The sequence below is a fragment of the Anolis sagrei genome, chromosome 5 (assembly GCF_037176765.1).
Source record: "Anolis sagrei isolate rAnoSag1 chromosome 5, rAnoSag1.mat, whole genome shotgun sequence".
In the NCBI taxonomy this organism is placed as follows: Eukaryota; Metazoa; Chordata; class Lepidosauria; order Squamata; family Dactyloidae; genus Anolis; species Anolis sagrei.
In genome coordinates, this window is record NC_090025.1 from 14,716,471 (window position 1) to 14,737,206 (window position 20,736).

Consider the following 20,736-nt stretch of genomic DNA (forward strand, 5'->3'; position numbering starts at 1 on the left):
TACTCCATCCTTGAAATAAGTGCACCACATCATCTTGGGGTGGGTGTGCTTTCAAGTTGCCTTATAGTAGTGTTTCCCAACCTGATGGGTCGGGACCCCTAGGGGGGTCGACAGGGGGTGTCAGAGGGGTCTCCAAAGACCACCAGAAAACAGTATTTTCTGTTGGTCATGGGGTTCTGTGTGGGAAGTTTGGTCCAATTCTCTCATTGGTGGGGTTCAGAATGTTCTTTGACTGTAGGTGAACTATTCAATCCCAGCAACTACAACTCCCAAATGTCAATGTCTATTTCCTCCAAACTCCACCAGTAGCCTCATTTGAGTATATTGAGTATTTGTGCCAAGTTTGGTCCAGATCCATCATTATTTGAGTCCACAGTGCTCTCTGGATGTAGGTGAACTGCAACTCCAAAACTCAGTCAATGCCCACCAATCCCTTCCAGTATTTTATGTTGGTCATGGGTGTTCTGTGACTTGCAGTTTCTCGGGTCGCTCCTGACACGACAAAAAAAACAAACAAACCAAACCAACCATTGGTAGAGTTCAGAATGCTCTTTGACTATAGGTGAACTATAAATCCCAGCAACTACAACTCCTAAATGTCAATGTCTATTTTCCCCAAACTCCACCAGTGCTCTCATTTGAGTATATTGAGTATTTGTGCCAAATTTGGTCCAGATCCATCATTATTTGAGTCCACAGTGCTCTCTGGATGTAAGTGAACTACAAATCCAAAATTCAAAGTCAATGCCCACCAATCCCTTCCAGTATTTTATGTTGGTCATGGGAGTTCTGGGTCTCAAGTTTGGTTCAATTACCTCATTGGTAGAGTTCAGAATGCTCTTTGATTGTAGGTTAACGATAAACCCCAGAAACTACAACTCCCAAATGACAAAATCAATCCCTTGCAGTATTCAAATTTGGGTATATCAGGTATTTGTGCCAAATTTGGTGCACCGAATAAAAATACATCCTGTGTATTAGATATTTACACTACGATTCGTAACAGTAGGAAAATTACAGGTATGAAGTAGCAACGAATTTAATTTTATGGTTGGGGGTCACCACAACATGAGGAAATGTATTTAGGGGTTGAGAATCACTGCCTTATAGTGAGTCAGTGAATTCAATAGTGTGTTCTTGAGGTGCATCTAAAGGCATGGGCAAACTTCGGCCCTCCAGTTGTTTTGGACTTCAACTCCCACCATTCCTAACAGTGAATTCAATAGTGTGTTCTTGAGGTGCATCTAAAGGCATGGGCAAACTTCGGCCCTCCAGGTGTTTTGGACTTCAACTCCCACCATTCCTAACAGTGAATTCAATAGTGTGTTCTTGAGGTGCATCTACAGACATGGGCGAACTTTGGCCCTCCAGGGCTGAAGTTTGGAGGGCCGAAGTTTGTGCATACCTGATCTACACTGTAGAATTAATGCAGTTTGATGCCACTTTAACTGTGGAGTCATGGCATTCATAGTTTTGCAAGGACTTTAATATTTTTGGCAAATGTGTGCTGCTGCTTCAGGAATACCATTGTATTGAGCCATGGCAATTCAAGTGGTGTGAAATTGGCAGGCATCCTCAGAGGTTGTGAGGTCTGCTGGAAACTAGGCAAGTGAGGTTTATATATCTGTGGAATGTCCAGGGTGGGAGAAAGAACTCTTGTAAACTTGGGGTAAGTGTGAATGTTGCAGTTGGCCGCCTTGATTAGCATTGAATGGGCTTATAGCTTCAAAGCCTGGCTGGTTGCTGCCTGGGAGAATCCTTTGTTGAGAGGTTAGCTGGCTCTGATTGTTTCCTGTCTGAAATTCCTTTGTTTTTGTGTGTGTTGCTCTTTATTTACTGTCCTGATTGTAGAGTTTTTAAAATACTCATAGGCAGATTTTGTTCACTTTCATGGTTTCCTCTTTTCCATTGAAATTGTCCACATCATGCTTGTTGTTTTCAATGGCTTCTCAGTGTAGTCTGACATGGTACTTACTAGAGTGGTGGACCACTCATGAAACCATGAAAATGAACAAAATCTGGCTACCAGTTTTTTAAAACCCCTCTAAAATCAGGACAGTAAATAAAGAGCAAGACTCAAGAAATGGGAATTCCAGACAAGAATCAATCAGGGCCAGCTAACACCTCCCAACAAAGGGTTCTCCCAGGCTGCAATCACCCAGGCTTTGAACTTCTCCAGTTTGTTGTTATTGTGTGCCTTCAAATCATTTCTGATTTATGGGGTCCCTGAGGCGAAACAATCACAGGGAGTACATCTACATTGTAGAATGAATACAGCTTGACGCCGCCTTAACTGCCATTGCTCAAAGTTATACAATCATGGGCAAACTTTGGCCCTCCAGGTGTTTTTGGACACCAACTCTCACATTGTAAAAGGCAGGCATGGGCAAACTTCAGCCCTCCAGATGTTTTGGACTTCAACTCCCACAATTCCTGATAGGCTGATAGGAATTGTGGGAGTTGAAGTCCAAAACATCTGGAGGGCTGAAGTTTGCCCATGCCTGGTTTAGGCACTTCAAAGACCATAGTATATTAGCCTACAGCACCTAGTATTGTTTGGTGGTCTCCCATGTAAGTACAGTTTGATATCTCCAAAATTATACACATGCGTGGTTGACCTAGTGACACTTTTGCTTTCAGTGTGCACAAACTTTGCTTTGTGCCCAAAATTATAGTAAGTAATATTACTTTTAGGGTATGAGAGTAAGGTGAGTCATAAATGATTTGCATGTTTACACTTGGATCCCATCTCCAAGATGTCTTATTATGTTTGCATATGTGGTACACTAATTCCAAAATAAAATAAAAATAAAATCAGATATAAAGTCCCAAGGATTTGGACAAGAGATACTCAATCTGTACTAACCAGAGTACAGGTTGAGTAAAAATGCCATCTAATGCTACACATTAGATAGTATTTTAAAATTTCACAGTGGATGCACAACCTCAGAAACAATGAAGTTGCCAGCTGTGATTCTATGTGATGCTGAAATCCTTATTTCTTGGACCATTTTATATCATCTTTTCAAAGTGGACCAGGATCAGACAACAGGTTGTGAGAATGAAGGAGTATTCTCCTCAATCCCTCCAGTAGATACTGAGAAATATCAATATCCCATTATCCCCAATCCATTACTGGCTGTGGGTGCTGGGAGTTGTATTCCGATGCTTCTGAAGGGTACCGTTTTGAAGGATGGTTGCAAGAGCTCCAGAAAATCTCCTGCTTGAGATTTTGAGCCGGAGAAGCAAAAATTGCCCATCATCACAAAGTTAAGGTGCATGGCTGCTAAGATATTTTTCAATGAGAGGTAGCAGAAAATCCACAAAACTTTTCACTGTGTTTTGGATGTAAAAATGCAATGATAGAAAATCAAACAACCTAAAATTTGGTGATGCCTTAGGGCACCCAAAACCTAGGGCAGCTTTTGTTATTTTTTTTTACCCTGCTCAATGGTAAGCCCCCTGCTTTGAAGTCCCTTGAAGTTAGGATATAATATTTCAGTGCTGATTGATATGGATCGTGCACTATTCCTGCCTTTGAACATAAGAACTGTCTAAGATCAGGATTAAGGACCCCAAAGAGCAGACTAACCCAGATATAGCTTTCCAGGTTCAGACTGGGACCCTTTTACCTTTACTGCATGTCCTCTGACACCAAGCTAATACCCTTCCCCATGAGATGACATAGTCCAGCAACCATGGACTACCAGGAATTGGCAACTTGTGGCAATCTACTTTGTGGACCTACTTCTGACTTTTTTAATCATGTCAGAAGCGACTTGAGAACATACTGCAAGTTGCTTCTGGTGCAAGAGAATAGGTTGTCTACAGAGACGTTGCCCTGGATGTGTTACCATACTGCTGGGAGGCATCTCTCATGCCCCCACAAGCTAGAGTTGACAGATGGTAGCTCATCCTGTCTTGTGGATTCAAACTGGCAACCTTCAGGTCAGCAACCCGACCCTCAGGTCAGCAGTCCAACTCGCTGTGGTTCCCAACCTTTTTTTAACCAGGGACGAATTGAGCAGGGACCACTCTCTGACATTAGGACCAAAACGGTTATGAATCAATTTTTGGTCAACTTTAGATTCAGTTTGGTTATTTGGGGTGCTGATTCAGAAAATTGCATTGGTTAGACCACACCAGCTCTAGTTTCTGGTACAGAACATATGCCATCTAGTAGGCACCATCTGCTTGCCCACAGAAAACCATATTTAAGAAGCCTCATTACTATAAGAGGATTTTGCAAGACCTGTAGCTCTCGTTGCAACGGCGTAGTAATGGTGAGGCTGCGGACCATATTTTAGTTATTGTGGACCACAGGTTGGGAACCACTGATTTAACTCATTGTGCCACCTTGACTCAGGCATCTTGCACTGGAAATTCCAGAATATGAAAAAAAAATCTGAAATTGTCTGTATGGGTGGTCAAAATAGTGACACTTTTGCTTTTTGATTTTCCTCTGTACACAAACTTGGATATTCAGTCTGTATGCCATTTTCTCAGTAGCATCTTTCAGACACAGAAATATGGGAGCATTTGGTCTCAAGAGACCTGAATATGCAAGTGAACATGCCAGGTGAATGTCTGTTTAACAAGAACTTGGAAAACATAGGGTTTCCACAGTTTTCCAAACTGGGACTATAGTCTAGAAAAAAATTATTTTACCCTTTCCTCTCTATATAATCATTGAATACTGAATTGTACTTCAAAATATTTTTGGTGCCACCCAGTTTCAAAATTACTATCAAATAATGCTAGAGGCATAGTGCATGCCAACATTTGTTTATTGTGTTGTTGAAGGTTTTCATGGCTGGAATCACTGGGTTGTTGTGAGTTTTCCAGGCTGTATGGCCATGTTCCAGAAGCATTCTCTTCTGATGTTTTGCCCACATCTATGGCAGGCATCCTCAGAGGTTGAGGGATCTGTTGGAAGTTAGGCAAATACTGTAGAATTTATATATCTGTGGGATGTCCTGGGTGGGAGAAAGAACTCTTGTCTGCTTGAGAATCAATCGGGGCCACCTAACACCTCCCAATAAATAATTTCCCCAGGCAGCAATCAGCCAGGCATTGAAGCTGCAAGCCCATTAAATGCTAATCAAGGTGGCCATTTGCAACATTCACAATCTGTCTCCAACAGACAAGAGTTCTTTCTCGCACCCTGGACACAGATATATAAACCTCCCTTGCCTAGTTTCCAACAGTTCCCTCAACCTCTGAATATGCCTACCATAGATGTAGGTGAAACGTCAGGAGAGAGTGCTTCTGGAACATGGCCATATAGCCCATGGCCATATAGCCCATGGCCGTATAGCCCAAAACTCTCAACAACCCATTTGTTTATTGCATTCCTCAGTTCTTTTAATGCACATGTATCCTATAACAGGTTAGACATTTGTGCATTTCAAAGTTGGCTCTTTTATAGTTGTGTCTATACTTAAACAGCCGTCCTGTGTCTATACTTAAACTCAGTGGAGTCCAAGTTTGTAAAAATAAGGCAACTATGTCATTGATATGCTTGCCGATTAGCTCAAGCCTTTGGTACTCATTCAGCAGAAAAAGAACTACATGAAAATATTTCCTAGTTACAACTGCTACTCATAACTACTACTATTATTTTATAATGCCAGGACTGTGTTTAGTGCAGTATAGGACATGGGTGTGACATAGCTTGTATAGAGATATCTATTCTATCATCTGTGCCAGATATCAATTTTTAGACAGCCTGTTTGTTTGGAAAATAATCCCTCCCAGCAGTGTGCGATAAACATTACGGCTGACATTACTCCGCTATGTTCTACTACCCTCCTCCTCCCAATTCTGACTGCTTGCAGGGAGCATTAAGATTTATTATCGTCTCAGTTGTCTCAGAGCTTTTCTTAGAGGAGACAAGTAAGTGATTGCATGACACAGGAACCTGAGTGTGTAATTGTGCATAACAACTCTTTCACTTGTTCCCATTCCATAGTCACGCATGCTCCAGTTTGTGTTTATTTTTCCCTCCCATGGGCGCTTCGGTTGCCGGTGTAGTACTTGAACATCAAGTGGAAGGTTGTGTCTACATCCTTTGATGCTATTTTGCTGTGTGATTTTTCTAAATCATGGGGATTTGTTGGTTGAATAGGTGAAGTTTCTTCATTGATAATGTAGATATGCTTTCCGAAATGGATGCTCATGGGTGGATTGTGTGCAATTAAAGCCACAGCTGGATGCTTTGCTCAGTAAACAGAGAACATGCTTGATTTGCCCTAAAAAGGGAAAAACTGTAGCACAGCGTTTTTCAACTTGGGGGTCGAGACCTGTGGGGGGTCACAAGGGGGTGTCAGAAGGGTCACCAAAACCATTACAAAACACAGTATTTTTCTGGGTTGTTGTAGGTTTTTTTTGGGCTATATGGCCATGTTCTAGAGGCATTCTCTCCTGAAGTTTTGCCTGCATCTATGGCAAGCATCCTCAGAGGCAAGCATCCTCACTACCTCTGATGCAGGCAAAACGTCAGGAGGGAATGCTTCTAGAACATGGCCATATAGCCTGAAAAAACCTACAACAACCCAATGATTCCGGCCATGAAAGCCTTCGACAATTCAGTATTTTCCGTTGGTCATGGGGGTTCTGTATGGGAAGTTTGCCCCAATCCTATTATTGCTGGGGTTCAGATTGTTCTTTGATTGTAGGTGAACTATAAATCTCAGAGACTACAACTCCCAAATGCCAAGGTCTAAATTCCCCAAACTCCACTGGTGTTCACATTTGGGCATATTGAATATACGTACCAAGTTTGATCCAAATCCATCATTGTTTCAGTCCACAGTACTCTCTGGATGTTGGTGAACTACAACTCCAAAACTCAAGGTCAATGCCTGTTATGCTTAAGCGGAATTTAGTCTGGTCCAATGCAAAAGACACAATAACTTTGCACAAAGGCAAGAGGAAAAAGGACAGAAAAATGTATTGTCGAAGGCTTTCATGGCCGGAATCACTGGGTTGTTGTAGGCTTTTTCAGGCTATATGGCCATGTTCTAAAAGCATTCTCTCCTGACGTTTTGCCTGCATCTATGGCAAGCATCCTCAGAGGTAGTGAGTCCTCATATAGCCCGAAAAAACCTACAACAACCCAGGACAGAAAAATTTTACTTGTCAGCAGAGTCAAAACATAAACCTTCAGTGTTGTATACAAAATAAACAGTGCAACAAACTTACATGGTCCTTGTAAGAATTACAGAATGCAAAGAGCATGGCTTCTTCATCTTTCTTAAAACGAGCAGCGCAAACGGTTGAGCAAAATGCTGTGAGCATAAGCTGAACTGTATTCTAAACAAAGCAAAAGCTGAACTGTATTCTAAAACACATACAGTTATACCCCACCGGGTGTGGCTCAAATTTACTAGCTGACCTAGATTAGCAGCTGCACATAATGATTATGTCATTATGTGCAGCTTTGAGTCCCCCTCGGGATGAGAAAAGCAGTATACAAATACTGTAATAAATAAATAAATGATTAACAGTATAAGGTTTTCTTTAACACACACACACACACACACTTGGTGTTGATACTTTTACAACTTACTGTAACAATGCCCACCAACCGCTTCCAGTATTTTCTGTTGGTCATGGGAGTTCTGTGTGCCAAGTTTGGTTCAATTTCATCACTGGTGGAGTTCCTAATGCTCTTTGATTGTAAGTGAACTATAAATCCCAGCAACTACAACTCCCAAATGACAAAATCAATCCTCCCAACCCCACCTTTATTCAAAAGTGGGTGTATCGGGTATTTGGTCTACTGAATGAAAATACATCCTGCTCATCAGATATTTACCAGTACATTATGATTCATAACAGTAGCAAAATTACAGTTATGAAGTAGCATTGAAAATTATTTTATGGTTGAGGGTCGGCACAACACGAGGAACTGCATTAAGGGGTCGCGGCATTAGAAAGGTTGAGGGAGAAAAGGAAAGGGCTTTTGGCTGTTGGGAATTGTGGGAGTTGAAGTCCAAAACACCTGGAGGGCCAAAGTTTGCCCATGCCTGGTGTAGACCGAGTCCTTGTTGTTTTTCAGCTGATGGAGGACAGGTAAGGTTAACTGGCAACTAAAACAAATGGGACCTCTTTATTCAGGGATGGTATATGTTTGCATATGAGATGCTGGGGACAAGGTGAGGCTGTTGCTTTTTATGCGGTGCATGCGGGTTCTCAGAAGCATCTGTCTGGGAACTTTAAGGGAAGGAACCGGCTGCTAGACGTGAGTGGCTTTGATCTAATCCAGAAAGGCAGTTCTTATGTTTCATATGCCATGCAACAGCGCATCTGACACCCAATGGATTTAGTACAGCAGGATGAACGTGGCTTGATGTAAATGGATGTTCTTGTGCAGTACCCATCAAAAGCCCCGTGTGCCTTCGGTCTCCCATAGATCAGTTTGCTAATCTCGTCTATCACAACATTGCTTTATGCTGTGCATCATTATTACAAGCGTGACACCTGGTCCCACTGTGGGATGGATTGAGAGCAGTGCGTTCAGCAGGGGGTTTTCTGGCATTCAAGTGGAGTAGGTAGCCAAAAATCCCAAAATTCTGTCTCATTTCACTCAAGGACAAGCATTATATCTAGCATGTAGAAATTTAGCATTCTGTTTATGAAAAGTCAATATGACATTTGAGGAAAGTTGCCATTTCTCCAAGTTTCTATGTGTGAAATGAACTGAGGAGTAGAGGAATTTGACAAACTGAGCATAGAATCATAGAATTGGAAGAAGAGACCTCATGGGCCATCCAGTCCAACACCCTGCCTAGAAGCAGGGATATTGCATTCAGAGCAGCCCTGACAGATGGCCATCCAGCCTCTGTTTAAAAGCTTCCAAAGAAGGAGCCTCCACCCTCCAGGGCAGGGAGTTCCACTGCTGAACGGCTCTCACAGTCAGGAAGTTCTTCCTCATGTTCAGATGGAATCTCTTCTCTTGTAGTTTGAAGCCATTGTCCTGTGTCCTAGTCTCCAGGGAAGCAGAAAACAAGCTTGCTCCCTTCTCCCTGTGACTTCCTCTCACATATTTATACATGGCTATCATATCTCCTCTCAACCTTCTCTTCTTCAGGCTAAACATGCCCAGCTCTTTAAGCCACTCCTCATAGGGCTTGTTCTCTAGACCCTTAATCATTTTAGTCGCCCTCCTTTGGACATATTCCAGCTTGTCAATATCTCTCTTCAATTGTGGTGCCCAGAATTGGACACAATATTCCAAGTGTGGTCTAACCAAGGCAGAATAGAGGGGTAACACTACTTCCCTAGATCTAGACACTATGCTCCTATTGATGCAGGCCAAAATCCCATTGGCTTTTTTTGCCGCCACATCACATTGTTGGCTCATGTTTAACTTGCTGTCCACGAGGACTCCAAGATCTTTTTCACATGTACTCCTCTCGAGCTAGGCGTCCCCCATTCTGTATCTTTGCATTTTGTTTTTTCTGCCTAAAAATAGAAATTGAACAATAGAACAAATATTTTGCATCTTGTGTTAGTAGAATCAGATAGATGATAGGAAAGAGGTTTCAGTCTAGAGCAAGCCCTACTGGGATTGATGGACATACGGATAGAGGGACACATAAGCCAAGCTGGCCCAAGGCAGCTTTTGAGGATGGTGAGCATTATAAAATAAAGCTTGGGAAAATAACTTTTTGGACTACTAATTTGAGAATTGATCGACATGCTGTCTGAGTGATTTCGGATTTGTGCTCCAACACAAATCTATAACTGTCATGGGCAAGCTTTCAAACTTGGGGGCTGCATGGCGGGCTGGAGAGGGATAGGTGGGCCAGGAGAGAGGGGGTTCTCCCCAAGCCCCCTCCCTGCTGTTTCCTACCCTTCCTCTTTTCTTTTGGAGGCAGAAAGTGAAGGAAACACAGGAAATGTTTGGATCCCAAAAGGGTGGGCCTTGGTCAGAATGAGATGGTGGACGGGAGATGAAAAGTGTATCCATTAAACCCTGTATTGCCCACTCCTGATATAGAATCCTAGAGCTGGAAAAGACCCCCAAGGGCTGCCCAGTCCAACCCCCTGCCATTCAGGAAGGCACAATCAAAGCACTCCCGATAGACTGCCCTTGCTGAAAAGCCTACAGAGAAGGAGCCTCTACCATACTCCGAGGCAGCCTATGCCACTCTCCAGGAAGACCTTCCTAATCTTTTCAGTCTAATATCTTTCCCTGCCATTTGAAACCATTGCTTCCTTGTGCCCTGGTCTCTAGAGCAGCAGAAAGTCAGTTTTCTCCCTTCTCCTCAATGGGATATCTTTTTAATTCTTGAAACATATTTCTCATGTTCCCTCTCTAACTTGTCTTCTCCCAGCTAAACATCTCCCAGGAGGAAAGGAGGAAGAAAAAAGCGAAGGGAGGGAGGGAGGAAGAGATGGATGGAACGAAGGGTACAAGGGAATGGAGGAAGGAAGAAAAGATAGAAGGAGGGAGGGAGGGAGGGAGGGAGGGAAGGAAGGAAGGAAGGAGAAAAGGAAAGAGAGAACGAAGGAAGGATGAAAGGGTGGAAGTGAAGGACGGAGAAAAGGAAGGAAAGAAGGAGGAAGATAAGAGAGAAGGAAGGAAGGCTAGGATGGTGTGAGAGGAGGGCCTGAGAAAAGACCCCAAATGCCACATCTGGGCCCCTGGGCCTGGGTTTGCCCATACCTGCTCTATAACAAAGGCAGTGAATCATTGTGCTGTCAAAATAGGTCTTTATTTCAGATCGGTTTAATCCACTACACTACCCAGTTCTTAATTTGGATTTGTAACTGCTGATGTGGAATAGAGTCCTTACTTTGCCAATAATTGTTAATTAACATAAGATGGGGGAAATCATGACATTTAACTACTCTCATTAAAGCCTGTTATGCACAGATAATCTTCACAGAATCATGTTGAGAAAGTACCTTGGGAAAAGGTGAAGGAGGAGGCATTGCACACCCTGGTTATCCCTTTCCCATAAACCCAAACATGGTGCAATGCATTCAGCTGGTCTCACCTTCTTTCCCTTTACTCATGATTGATCCAAGTGCAGGAAAGACATCCAACTGCAAATAACAAAAAGGAAAGAATGCAACATAACTGTATGAGAATGGAAAGAGAAAAGTTGGGATTGAAATTGAGTGATATATTGGCCAAGATTTTGAGCTATGGGCAGGGCTGGCAGAGTAAGACGGGTGCCTCAACTAGAAAATATTAGAGCAGGAACAACCCAAGTAGTTTCTCCTGATTTCCCCTGAGGTTTCCCCTCTTTTGGAGGACAATTGGCCTCAGACATGATGCAGGATTCTGTCCCATTCAATGGTAGGCTAGACATCTAGGTTATTTCTGTACACAATTTTGTCTTTTGTATGAGATGACAAAATATATTGGCCTACCTTTTGCTATTCTGCAATTGGATGTCACATTAGTCCATTAGACTAGCTTAGAAAACAACAGTTTTCCTGGTGACAATTCATCTGGGATCATGATGCTGGACTATCTTGTGGGAGCTAATATTTTTCACGTATTTTGGTGTTCTCAACGGATCTGTGGAAGAGAAAATGGGATCTTCCCAGGTTGTTGTTGTTTTTTTTTGCCCTGACTTCCCAGCATCCAGCCAAAGTTCTGAAGCAAAAAGTGATGTAGTCATTGGATGTCATAGTATGAGTGCTGGTCTAGGATTCTGGGAGGCAGGGATTCAGATTCCTTTTCAATCATGAAAACTCACTGGGCTATCATGTTCACATGGTCCTTCAGCCTTTAAAGTGGTGGTTCCCAACCTTTTTTGACCAGGGACCACTTGACCAAGGACCACTTTGACCAGGGACCACTCTCTAACATTAGAACCAAAATGGTTACGAATCAGTTTTTGGTCAACTTTAGATACGGTTTGGTTATTTGGGGTGCTGATTCAGAAAATTGCATTTGATAGACCATATCAACTGTAGTTTCTGATACAGAACATATGCCATCCAGTAGTCGCCATCTGCTCATCCACAGAAAACCATATCTAATGGTTTTTGGTCAACTTTAGATTCGGTTTTGGTTATTTGGGGTGCTGATTCAGAAAATTGCATTTGATAGACCATATCAACTGTAGTTTCTGATACAGAACATATGCCATCCAGTTGTCACCATCTGCTCCTCCACAGAAAACCATATCTAATGGTTTTTGGTCAATTTTAGATTCGGTTTTGGTTATTTGGGGTGCTGATTCAGAAAATTGCATTTGATAGACCACATCAACTCTAGTACCGCTTTGAGTCCCCTCAGGGGTGAGAAAAGCAGTATATAAATGCTGCAAATAAATAAATAAATAAATAAATAAATAAATAAATTTATGATACAGAACATATGCCATCCAGTAGTCGCCATGTGCTGAACCACAGAAAACCATATCTAATAATCTAGAGCTGACATGGTCTATCCAATGCAATTTTCTGAATCAGCAACCCAAATAACCCCAGGAACAGGCCTAAAAACGAAGACATCAAGGTGCCCCTGCTTCCAGGTGCCACATGGAATAGCTCCATTCAGGGGGGGGGGGGAGGGAGGAGGAGGAGGAAAAACAGCAGTCAGGAGGCTTGTTGGTGCACTTTTCATGGGTAGTCAGCCTCTCCCTTCCTCACACCCCATTGCTTCGGCACTATAAGAGGGTTTTGCGAGACCAGTCACTCTAGTTGCAATTGTGTAGTAACAGCTTAAGCGGCTGAGGGGGAAAAGGAAGGGACCTGAGGCTGTTAGGAATTGTGGGAGTCGAAGTCCAAAACACCTGGAGGGCCAAAGTTTGCCCATGCCTGGTCTAGGCAGAGATATTTCCCACCATGATTGTCTTGAGTGTAATGTGCAACTCCCAATGCATACACTGCTGAGCTTGCATATGGCTCATAAATTGAGCCAGATACAAACTCAGCTGTTAGGAATTGTGGGAGTTGGTGTCCAAAACACTGGAGGGCCAATGTTTGCTCATGCCTCCCTTATACAATGACAACTCTCGTGATTATATAACTTTGAGCTATGGCAGTTAAGGGGATTGTCAAACTGCATTCATTCTACAGTATAGATGTACTCCCTGTGGTTGGTTCACCTTAATGTCCTCATAAATCAGAAATGATTTGAAGGCACACAACAACAACAAACTGGAGAAGTCATATGTGTCAGTTCCCCCAAATACAGATAGTCTGTTTGTTGAACATTAGAATCTGGATCTCTTGACTCCGACTATGTATGCATCATTGGTTAGTTGACTTTCCATTCCTTCCTTCCTTCCTTCCAAGCATAAAACCAGGAGCCTTTCCAAACCCAACAACCCTGCATTTTGTTTCTCTAGGATTGAAAAGCGGCAGCCGATGTGCCGCATAGCCAGTGGCCTTGACACTATTATTAACAGCCTGGCAGGTGCCTTACAGAAGGGCCTCCTTCTGCCTCCTTGGGGAGACCAACTGCAGCTTGGCTTTCAGACCCTTCCTTTGTCTCCAAATCCCCAGGCGGCCTGGAGTCAAATCCTCCTGTCTTTGAGAATTCGTACTGATTATATCCTGCCAGACCGTGTGTCCATCTTTTTTAAAAAGCCATCCCTTTCCCTGTAAGAAATGACCAGCCTCTCTGACATTTCTGCAGTTCTCTTAAATGCCTTTGAAAAGATGCACCTCTGTAGAAACAATTTCTTTAAGATCATATTTTTGCCCTTAAAAGCATATATTCTCTTCTGACGTCCCCATGAATTTCATAAGGTTTTCCTAGGCAAGGAATGCTCAGGTGTGGTTTTGCCTGTTCTTTCCTCTGAAATACAACCTACAGCACTTGATATTTGTTGGTGATCTCCCATTCAAGCACTAATCAGGGCTGACCCTGCTTAGCTTTTAAGATCAGATGGGATCAGTTAACCTTTATTTAAGTAGGTTTTAGTTTGTAAATCCCAAAACCCTGGCCACTCTTAGAATGAACTGTCCTAGAATCCCACTGATGGGAATCTGGAAACAGTAGCCCCAAAATGCAACTTTCCCAGACTTTTTGCTTATTCAGGCAGGCTTCTGAAACAGAAAAATTACACAATAGGCATTGTTTTAGTTGAATGGTTTGAAAGAACTACTGCTTTATTTATTTTATTTGTATCTTAACTGAATTATTTTAATAACTGTGACAAGTTCAGTTCAATCTTGATATTTAGCTGTTGTATGTTTTCAGTTGTCTTGCTTTCTATGTTGAGAGCTATTATGGGTCTCAATCCTGAGAAAAAGCAGGATGTGTGTAATGTTCGTTTGTGGGATTAACAGAACTCAAAAACCACTGGACGAATTGACACCAAATTTGGACACAAGACACCTAATAACCCAATGTATGTCCCTCACTCAATAAAATTGATTTTGTCATTTGGGAGTTGTAGTTGCTGGGATTTATAGTTAACCTACAATCAAAGAGCATTCTGAACACCACCGACAATAGAATTGGACCAAAGTTGGCACAGAGTTCTCCCATGACCAACAGAAAATACTGGAAAGGTTTGATGGGCAGTGTCCTTTGGTTTTGGAGTTGTAGTTTACCTACATCCAGAGATCACTGTGGAATCAAACAATGATGGATCTGGACCAAATACACGAATACTCAATATGCCCAAATGTGAACACTGGTAGAGTTTGGGGAAAATAGAATCTTGACATTTGGGAGTTGTAGTTGCTGGGATTTATAGTTCACCTCCAATCACAGAGTATTCTGAATCCCACCAACAATAGAATTGGGCCAAACCTCCCACACAGAACCCCCATGTGGGCCACAGCAATGTGTGGCAGGGGACGGCTAGTGTGTGTGTGTATGTGTGTGTGTGTGTGTGTGTGTGTATATATATATATATCCATATCCACACACACACACACACACACAGTCATAATTATCACCGTGATCAGCAGCATTCTCTCCATGGTGACATGAGGTCCATCTACACCACTGGTTCCAACTTTTTTTTTTTAACCAGGAACTACGTTGACTAGGAACCACTTTGATCAGGGACCACTCCAATATTAGTACCAAAAGGGTTACGATTCAGTTTTTAGTCAGGTTTAGATTCAGTTTGGTTATTTGGGGTACTGACTCAGAAAACTGCATTGGATAGACTACATCAGCTGTAGTTTCTGATACAAAACATATGCCAGTAGTTGCTATCAGCTTGCCCACAGAAAACAATATATAATAATCTAGAGCTGATATGGTAATATTAATCTTTTGTGGGCAGCCAACCTCTCCTCTTCCAAAATCCCTGTTGCCTCGACACTATAAGAGAGTTTCACGAGACTAGTCGCTCTCTTTGCTACGTGTTTTCAAAGTAATGGTGTAGTAATGGTGAGGCTGCAGATGATATTTTTGTTCTTGTGGACCACTGCTGGTTCTTGCGGACCATTATAGAATTAATGCAATTTGACTTTGTTTGAACTGCCATGGGGGTTCTAATCTTGCAAGGTCATTAGCTTACTAAACTACAAATCCCATGATTCCATCCCATTGAGTCATGGCAGTTCAAGTGGTGTCGAGCTGCATTAAATCTGTAGTGTAGATGTACCTCAGTATCTTTTTAAGCAGTTATTGTTATTAGAGCTGTTGGTTTTCAGGATCTGGATTCGGATTCTGACATTTTCTTGCTTACTAGAATATGTCCCAAAAGATGACAACAGAAACATGGATTGGGGAAGAAGAAAAAAAGAAACGTTGAAACATCACTGGTTTCTCTGGCTGATGGATGAGTCCAATTTAGGCTCCTGATTAGCATACTAAGTGGTCCTCTGGTTGATAGCAGAGCCAGAGATAACTTCCCTTTCAGCTTTTGCAATCCCAGAGTTGATAAATGTATCCGGAACAGGACTACTTTGAGCAAAATGTAATGCTATTGGGAAAGGTGGTCTCTCTGTCTGTCTCTTGAAATTTGCTCCAAAATGTGACAAGGGTGGTTTTAATTTGGAAATTGGAGCCCCCGGTGGCACAGTGGGTTAAACCCCTGTGCCACCAGAACTGAAGACCGACAGGTTGCAGGTTCAAATCCGGGTAGAGGCGGATGAGCTCCCTCTATCAGCTCCAGCTCCCCATGCAGGGACATGAGAGAAGCCTCCCACAAGGATGATAAAAACATCAAATCATCTGGGCGTCCCCTGGGCAACGTTCTTGCAGACGGCCAATTCTCTCACACCAGAAGCGACTTGCAGTTTCTCAAGTCGCTCCTGACACGACAAAAATAAATAAATAAATTGGAAATTGTTGGAAGATCTAGATTTAAGTGTATGTATTGGCTGAGCTTTGAAAAGTTAGTTTGTATACTTCAAGTCCCCTGAAACCCCCAGCCAACATGGCCATTGGCATTGCTCATTGGGCATTTCTGGGAGTTGCACTCTTTAAGAAGTAACTTTTTCAAGCCCTGAAATGCAACGCCTGAAAATATGTGATATCTATTCTAACTTGCACTCCTTAGTGTTATATTGCTGTGTTCCTTCCAATTGTTTCTGACTTAGGGCAACCATAAGGTGAACATATAACAGAGTTTTCATGGCAAGGCTCGTTCAAAAGGGGATTTATTTTTTTCCTTCTTGTGAGACTGGGAAACTGTGACTTGCCCAAGGTCACCCAGTTGGTTTCCATGGTCAAGCAGGGATTTGAACTATGGTCTCCAGAGGTCTTTCCAGTGTTCAGGCTACTTTGCCATCCTGGCTCTCCCTTGTGGTTACATTGCACTAACTTTATAACAGAGCTGAATTACATGTGGAAGTATATTGTTTTTATGGCCAAATAGATTTCTTGCCCTAAGGCTACTGTCTGGAGAACAGAGAACTCCCAAGGAACACAGAGGCTGTCCATTATTCTCATACCGGGATTAAACTATAAAGGGCCTTTCTTTTCTCCTTTTCTCTCTTGCTGGAATTTTAAAGTCACTTTTCTCGTGCCTTGGAACAATGTGATCCTGAATTTAAAAGCGTTCAAAATAAAGCATAATCTGTTTAGGAACATACATAAACATTCGGCAGTTTAAATAGCAATCCAATTCTGAATATTACAGGCATTCCCCTAGTTACAAACATCTGACTTACAAATGGTTCCTTGTTAAGAACTGGGGGGAGACAATGGGAAGTGAGAGAAATCTACCCCTTGGGAGTGAAATCCACTCCTGAAAGATTTATCATGTGGAAAAGGTGTCTCCACTGAAGCTCTATCACCAATCCTTGTTTCCACAACAAGCTAAATTTTTCAAAATCCAGTGATCACAGGGACAGAACGTGAAGTGTGTAATCTTCTGAACTGGGGCACAGACAGCAAAACAAACATTGCATAGTATTAATCCTTCCCTATGCCACCCAAATCCTATATATACAGAACATATACAGAACATATACAGAACATATACAGAACCTATCTACCTATCTACCTACCTATCTATTTATCTATAAATGCTCTGTGCATACGAGTACCTTAAAAACAAAAGAACCAATGAATGAAATCACACCAAATTTGGCAACAAAACGTCTCACAACACAAGGAGTGACCATCACTCAAAAAATTATGATTTCATCATTTGGGAATTGTAGTTGCTGGGATTTATCGTTACCTATAATCAAGGAGCATTGGAATTGAACCAAACTTGGTACACAGAACTCCTATGACCAACAGAAAATACTGAAAGGGTTTGGTGGGCATTGACCTTGAGTTTTGGAATTGTAGTTCACCTCCATCCAGAGAGCACTGTGGACTCAAACAATGATGGATCTGGACCAAACTTGACAGGAATACTCAATATGCCCAAATGTGAACACAGATGGAGTTTGGGGGAAATAGACCTTGACATTTAGGAGTTGTAGTTACTAGGATGTATAGTTCGCCTACAATATAGCATTCTGAACCCCACCAACAATGGAATTGGGCCAAACATCCCACACAGAACCTCCATGACCAACAGAAAATACTGTGTTTTCCGGTGGTCTTGGGTGACCCTTCTGACAACCACCTGGTGACCCCCTCCCCAGGTCTTGACTTTCCAGGTTCAGAAATGCTGCCTTAAGGCGAGCCAGTCCCACTCCCTTCACCAGGGCAAGAAAACATAATCAAAGCCCTCCTGACAAAGAGCCATCCAGCCATTTACAAACACACACACCCATATGTATATGACAGATGCAGTATCAAAGATTTGAAAGGGACCTCTAAAGAAGGGCAATGATATGTTGCATGTTCCAGGGTGGGCAAACCAGACAATCTCCACATCAACACTGACAAAGAAACAGCAAGAAATACTGTTTACCAACAAACATAAAGACATTACATATATTAGAAACCAACATTTTTTCTTTACTTTATTTTCCAGATCACCAGACTGGGCCACAGCAATGTGTGGCAGTGGACTGCTAGTATATAGAGAGAGAGAGAGAGAGAGAGAGAGAGAGAGGGAGGGAGGGAGGGAGATCGGGGGGGGGGGGCTGGGGAGACCTGTAGTTTTTTTTTGATATTCTGGGTCATATGGCTGTGTGGAAGGGCCCTGAGTGGGAAAAGGAGGAATATGTTTAGTGGAGGATTCTAAGGGCCCTTCCACACAGCCCTATATCCCAGAATATCAAGGCAGAAAATCCCACAATATCTGATTTGAACTGGGGATTTTAATGTGGGATTTTCTGCCTTGATGCTCTGGGATATAGGGCTGTGTGGAAGGGCCCTAAGAAATTGTTGCCCTAAGGTCTTTGTTAGCCTCAAGCAAGTTCCAGCAGTTTCCCCATAATGAGGAAGAACAGTTGTCCCAGGAAGTAGTATTTATTTTGACAAAAAGCATGATCTACTGTGGCATATGGCTATGCTAAAACCTTCTTTGCCAAAGTGGATGGTTTCCCTGCTATTTGTTGCTTTGACTCAAGCCTCAAAGGTGATGTGTGTATTGCTATCCAGTGGATTACGTGTCTATTACTAATCAGTGGATTCCAAATTCAGGCCCTTCCGGTTGTCTACTTGAGTCTTCCTGACATCAAGGTAAAGGTAGGAGCAGTGCTGTTACAGCAAATGGGCTATTTTGTCCCACGGTCCATTAAGCCTTTATTTTTGGTGGATTTTTTTTACAGCGCTACCTAATTTAACAAGTTGGTTTTATGTCTGTCTAACACAATTTCCCTTTTGGTCTTTCAGGTGCATGCGTCTATAGAGGCTCATCTTTTGAGGTAGGTCAGATTTCACATTATTTGTTACTTGCTGTGCCAGCCCTGAATTAGTTTTCATTTTATTGGGTGGATGAAGCTTTGCCCTTGAAGCAGTTTCCAGTCTCCTCGGAATGAAAATGAAGGATTTGAATCATGGAGGGTCTGGAGGGGTCTTTGCTCTCTTGCCTTTTGTGAGCTGTTCTTTTCAAAGAAGATGACAGCGGTGTCAACGAATGGCACCTGTGCCAATGTGGCTCTCAATCCATTTGGGGTTTAAGTAAGAACTTTGAAGATACTATCCAAAGGGCTAAAACCTGTTTTGCAAATAAGATTTATTTTGAACTACTCTAAGCTGGACTTAGCTTTTGATGAATGAACAGCAATCCCCGTACCATGTACATCCCAGCATGTACTCGTCCTCTTGATGCACTTTTCCTTATTCCTAGCGAGTAATCTAGCCCCATAGCTTGTCCCTCCTGTACCTCCCATCAGATGAATTGCTCCAGTTTCCTATCCCACCCTATGTCCCCTGTTTTTATCTGTGCATCTGGCCTAGCCTATCCTGATTTACTCCTTGTCTGTAATTGTTATTACACTTTACTTAGGCGATCCCTCGTAGTCTAAGGATGATGGTCCTCCAAGTTCGGTGTCCTGGGGGTGGGTTCATAGGTGGCTGTGGAGCCCTATTCTTGACCTGCATCTTCTCCCACAGTGAGGGCATTGGTTTCCAGGTGGGAGGTGGCCTTGGTCGGGGTTGGCTTGATGCGCCTTCTTCTTGGCACGTTTCCCTCTTTCACCCTCCATTTGTGCCTCTTCAAATTCTGCAGCACTGCTGGTCACAACTGACCTCCAGCTGGAGCGGTCAAGGGCCAGGGCTTCCCAGTTCTCACAGTCTATGCCAGAGTTTTTAAGGTTGGCTTTGAGCCCATCTTTAAATCTCTTTTCCTGTCCACCAATATTCCGTTTTCCATTCTTGAGTTCGGAATAGAGCAGATGCTTTGGGAGATGGTGGTTGGGCATCCGGACAACATGGCTGGTCCAGCGGAGTTGATGGCAGAGGACCATTGCTTCGATGCTGGTGGTCTTTGCTTCTTCCAGCCTGTCCGCCTGTCTTCCCAAGAGATTGGCAGGATTTTCCGTAGGCAGCACTGATGGAATCGTTCCAGGAGTTGCATGTGAAGCCTGTAGACAGTCCATGTTTCGCAGACATATAGCAGGGTTGGGAGGACAATAGCTTTATAGACAAGCACCTTGGTATCCCTACGGATGTCCTGGTCCTCAAACACTCTCTGCTTCATTCGGAAAAATGCTGCACTAGCAGAGCTCAGGCGGTGTTGTATTTCGGTGTCGATGTTGACTTTGGTGGAGATGTGGCTGTCAAGGTAGCGGAAATGATCAACATTTTCTAATGTTACACCATTAAGCTGTATCTCTGGCATTGGAGAGGGGTTGACTGGTGACTGCTGGACAGCACTTTGGTTTTCTCGATGTTCAATAACAGGCCGAGCTTCTCGTATGCTTCTGAAAAGGTGTTTAGAGTGGCTTGTAGATCTTCTTCTGAATGCGCACAGATGACGTCATTAGCATACTGGAGTT

The 20,736-nt window shown here is 42.8% G+C and overlaps 1 protein-coding gene across 1 annotated transcript in view; it reads left to right on the forward strand.

Annotated features, from left to right (window-relative positions):
• Positions 1-20,736, forward strand: part of FRAS1 (Fraser extracellular matrix complex subunit 1) — a 447,582-nt gene that overhangs the window by 201 nt on the left and 426,645 nt on the right. The window contains exon 2 of the mRNA XM_067468571.1: positions 19,130-19,161. Within this exon, the coding sequence (XP_067324672.1) occupies positions 19,130-19,161 (32 nt within the window). The remainder of the gene's footprint in view (positions 1-19,129; positions 19,162-20,736) is intronic.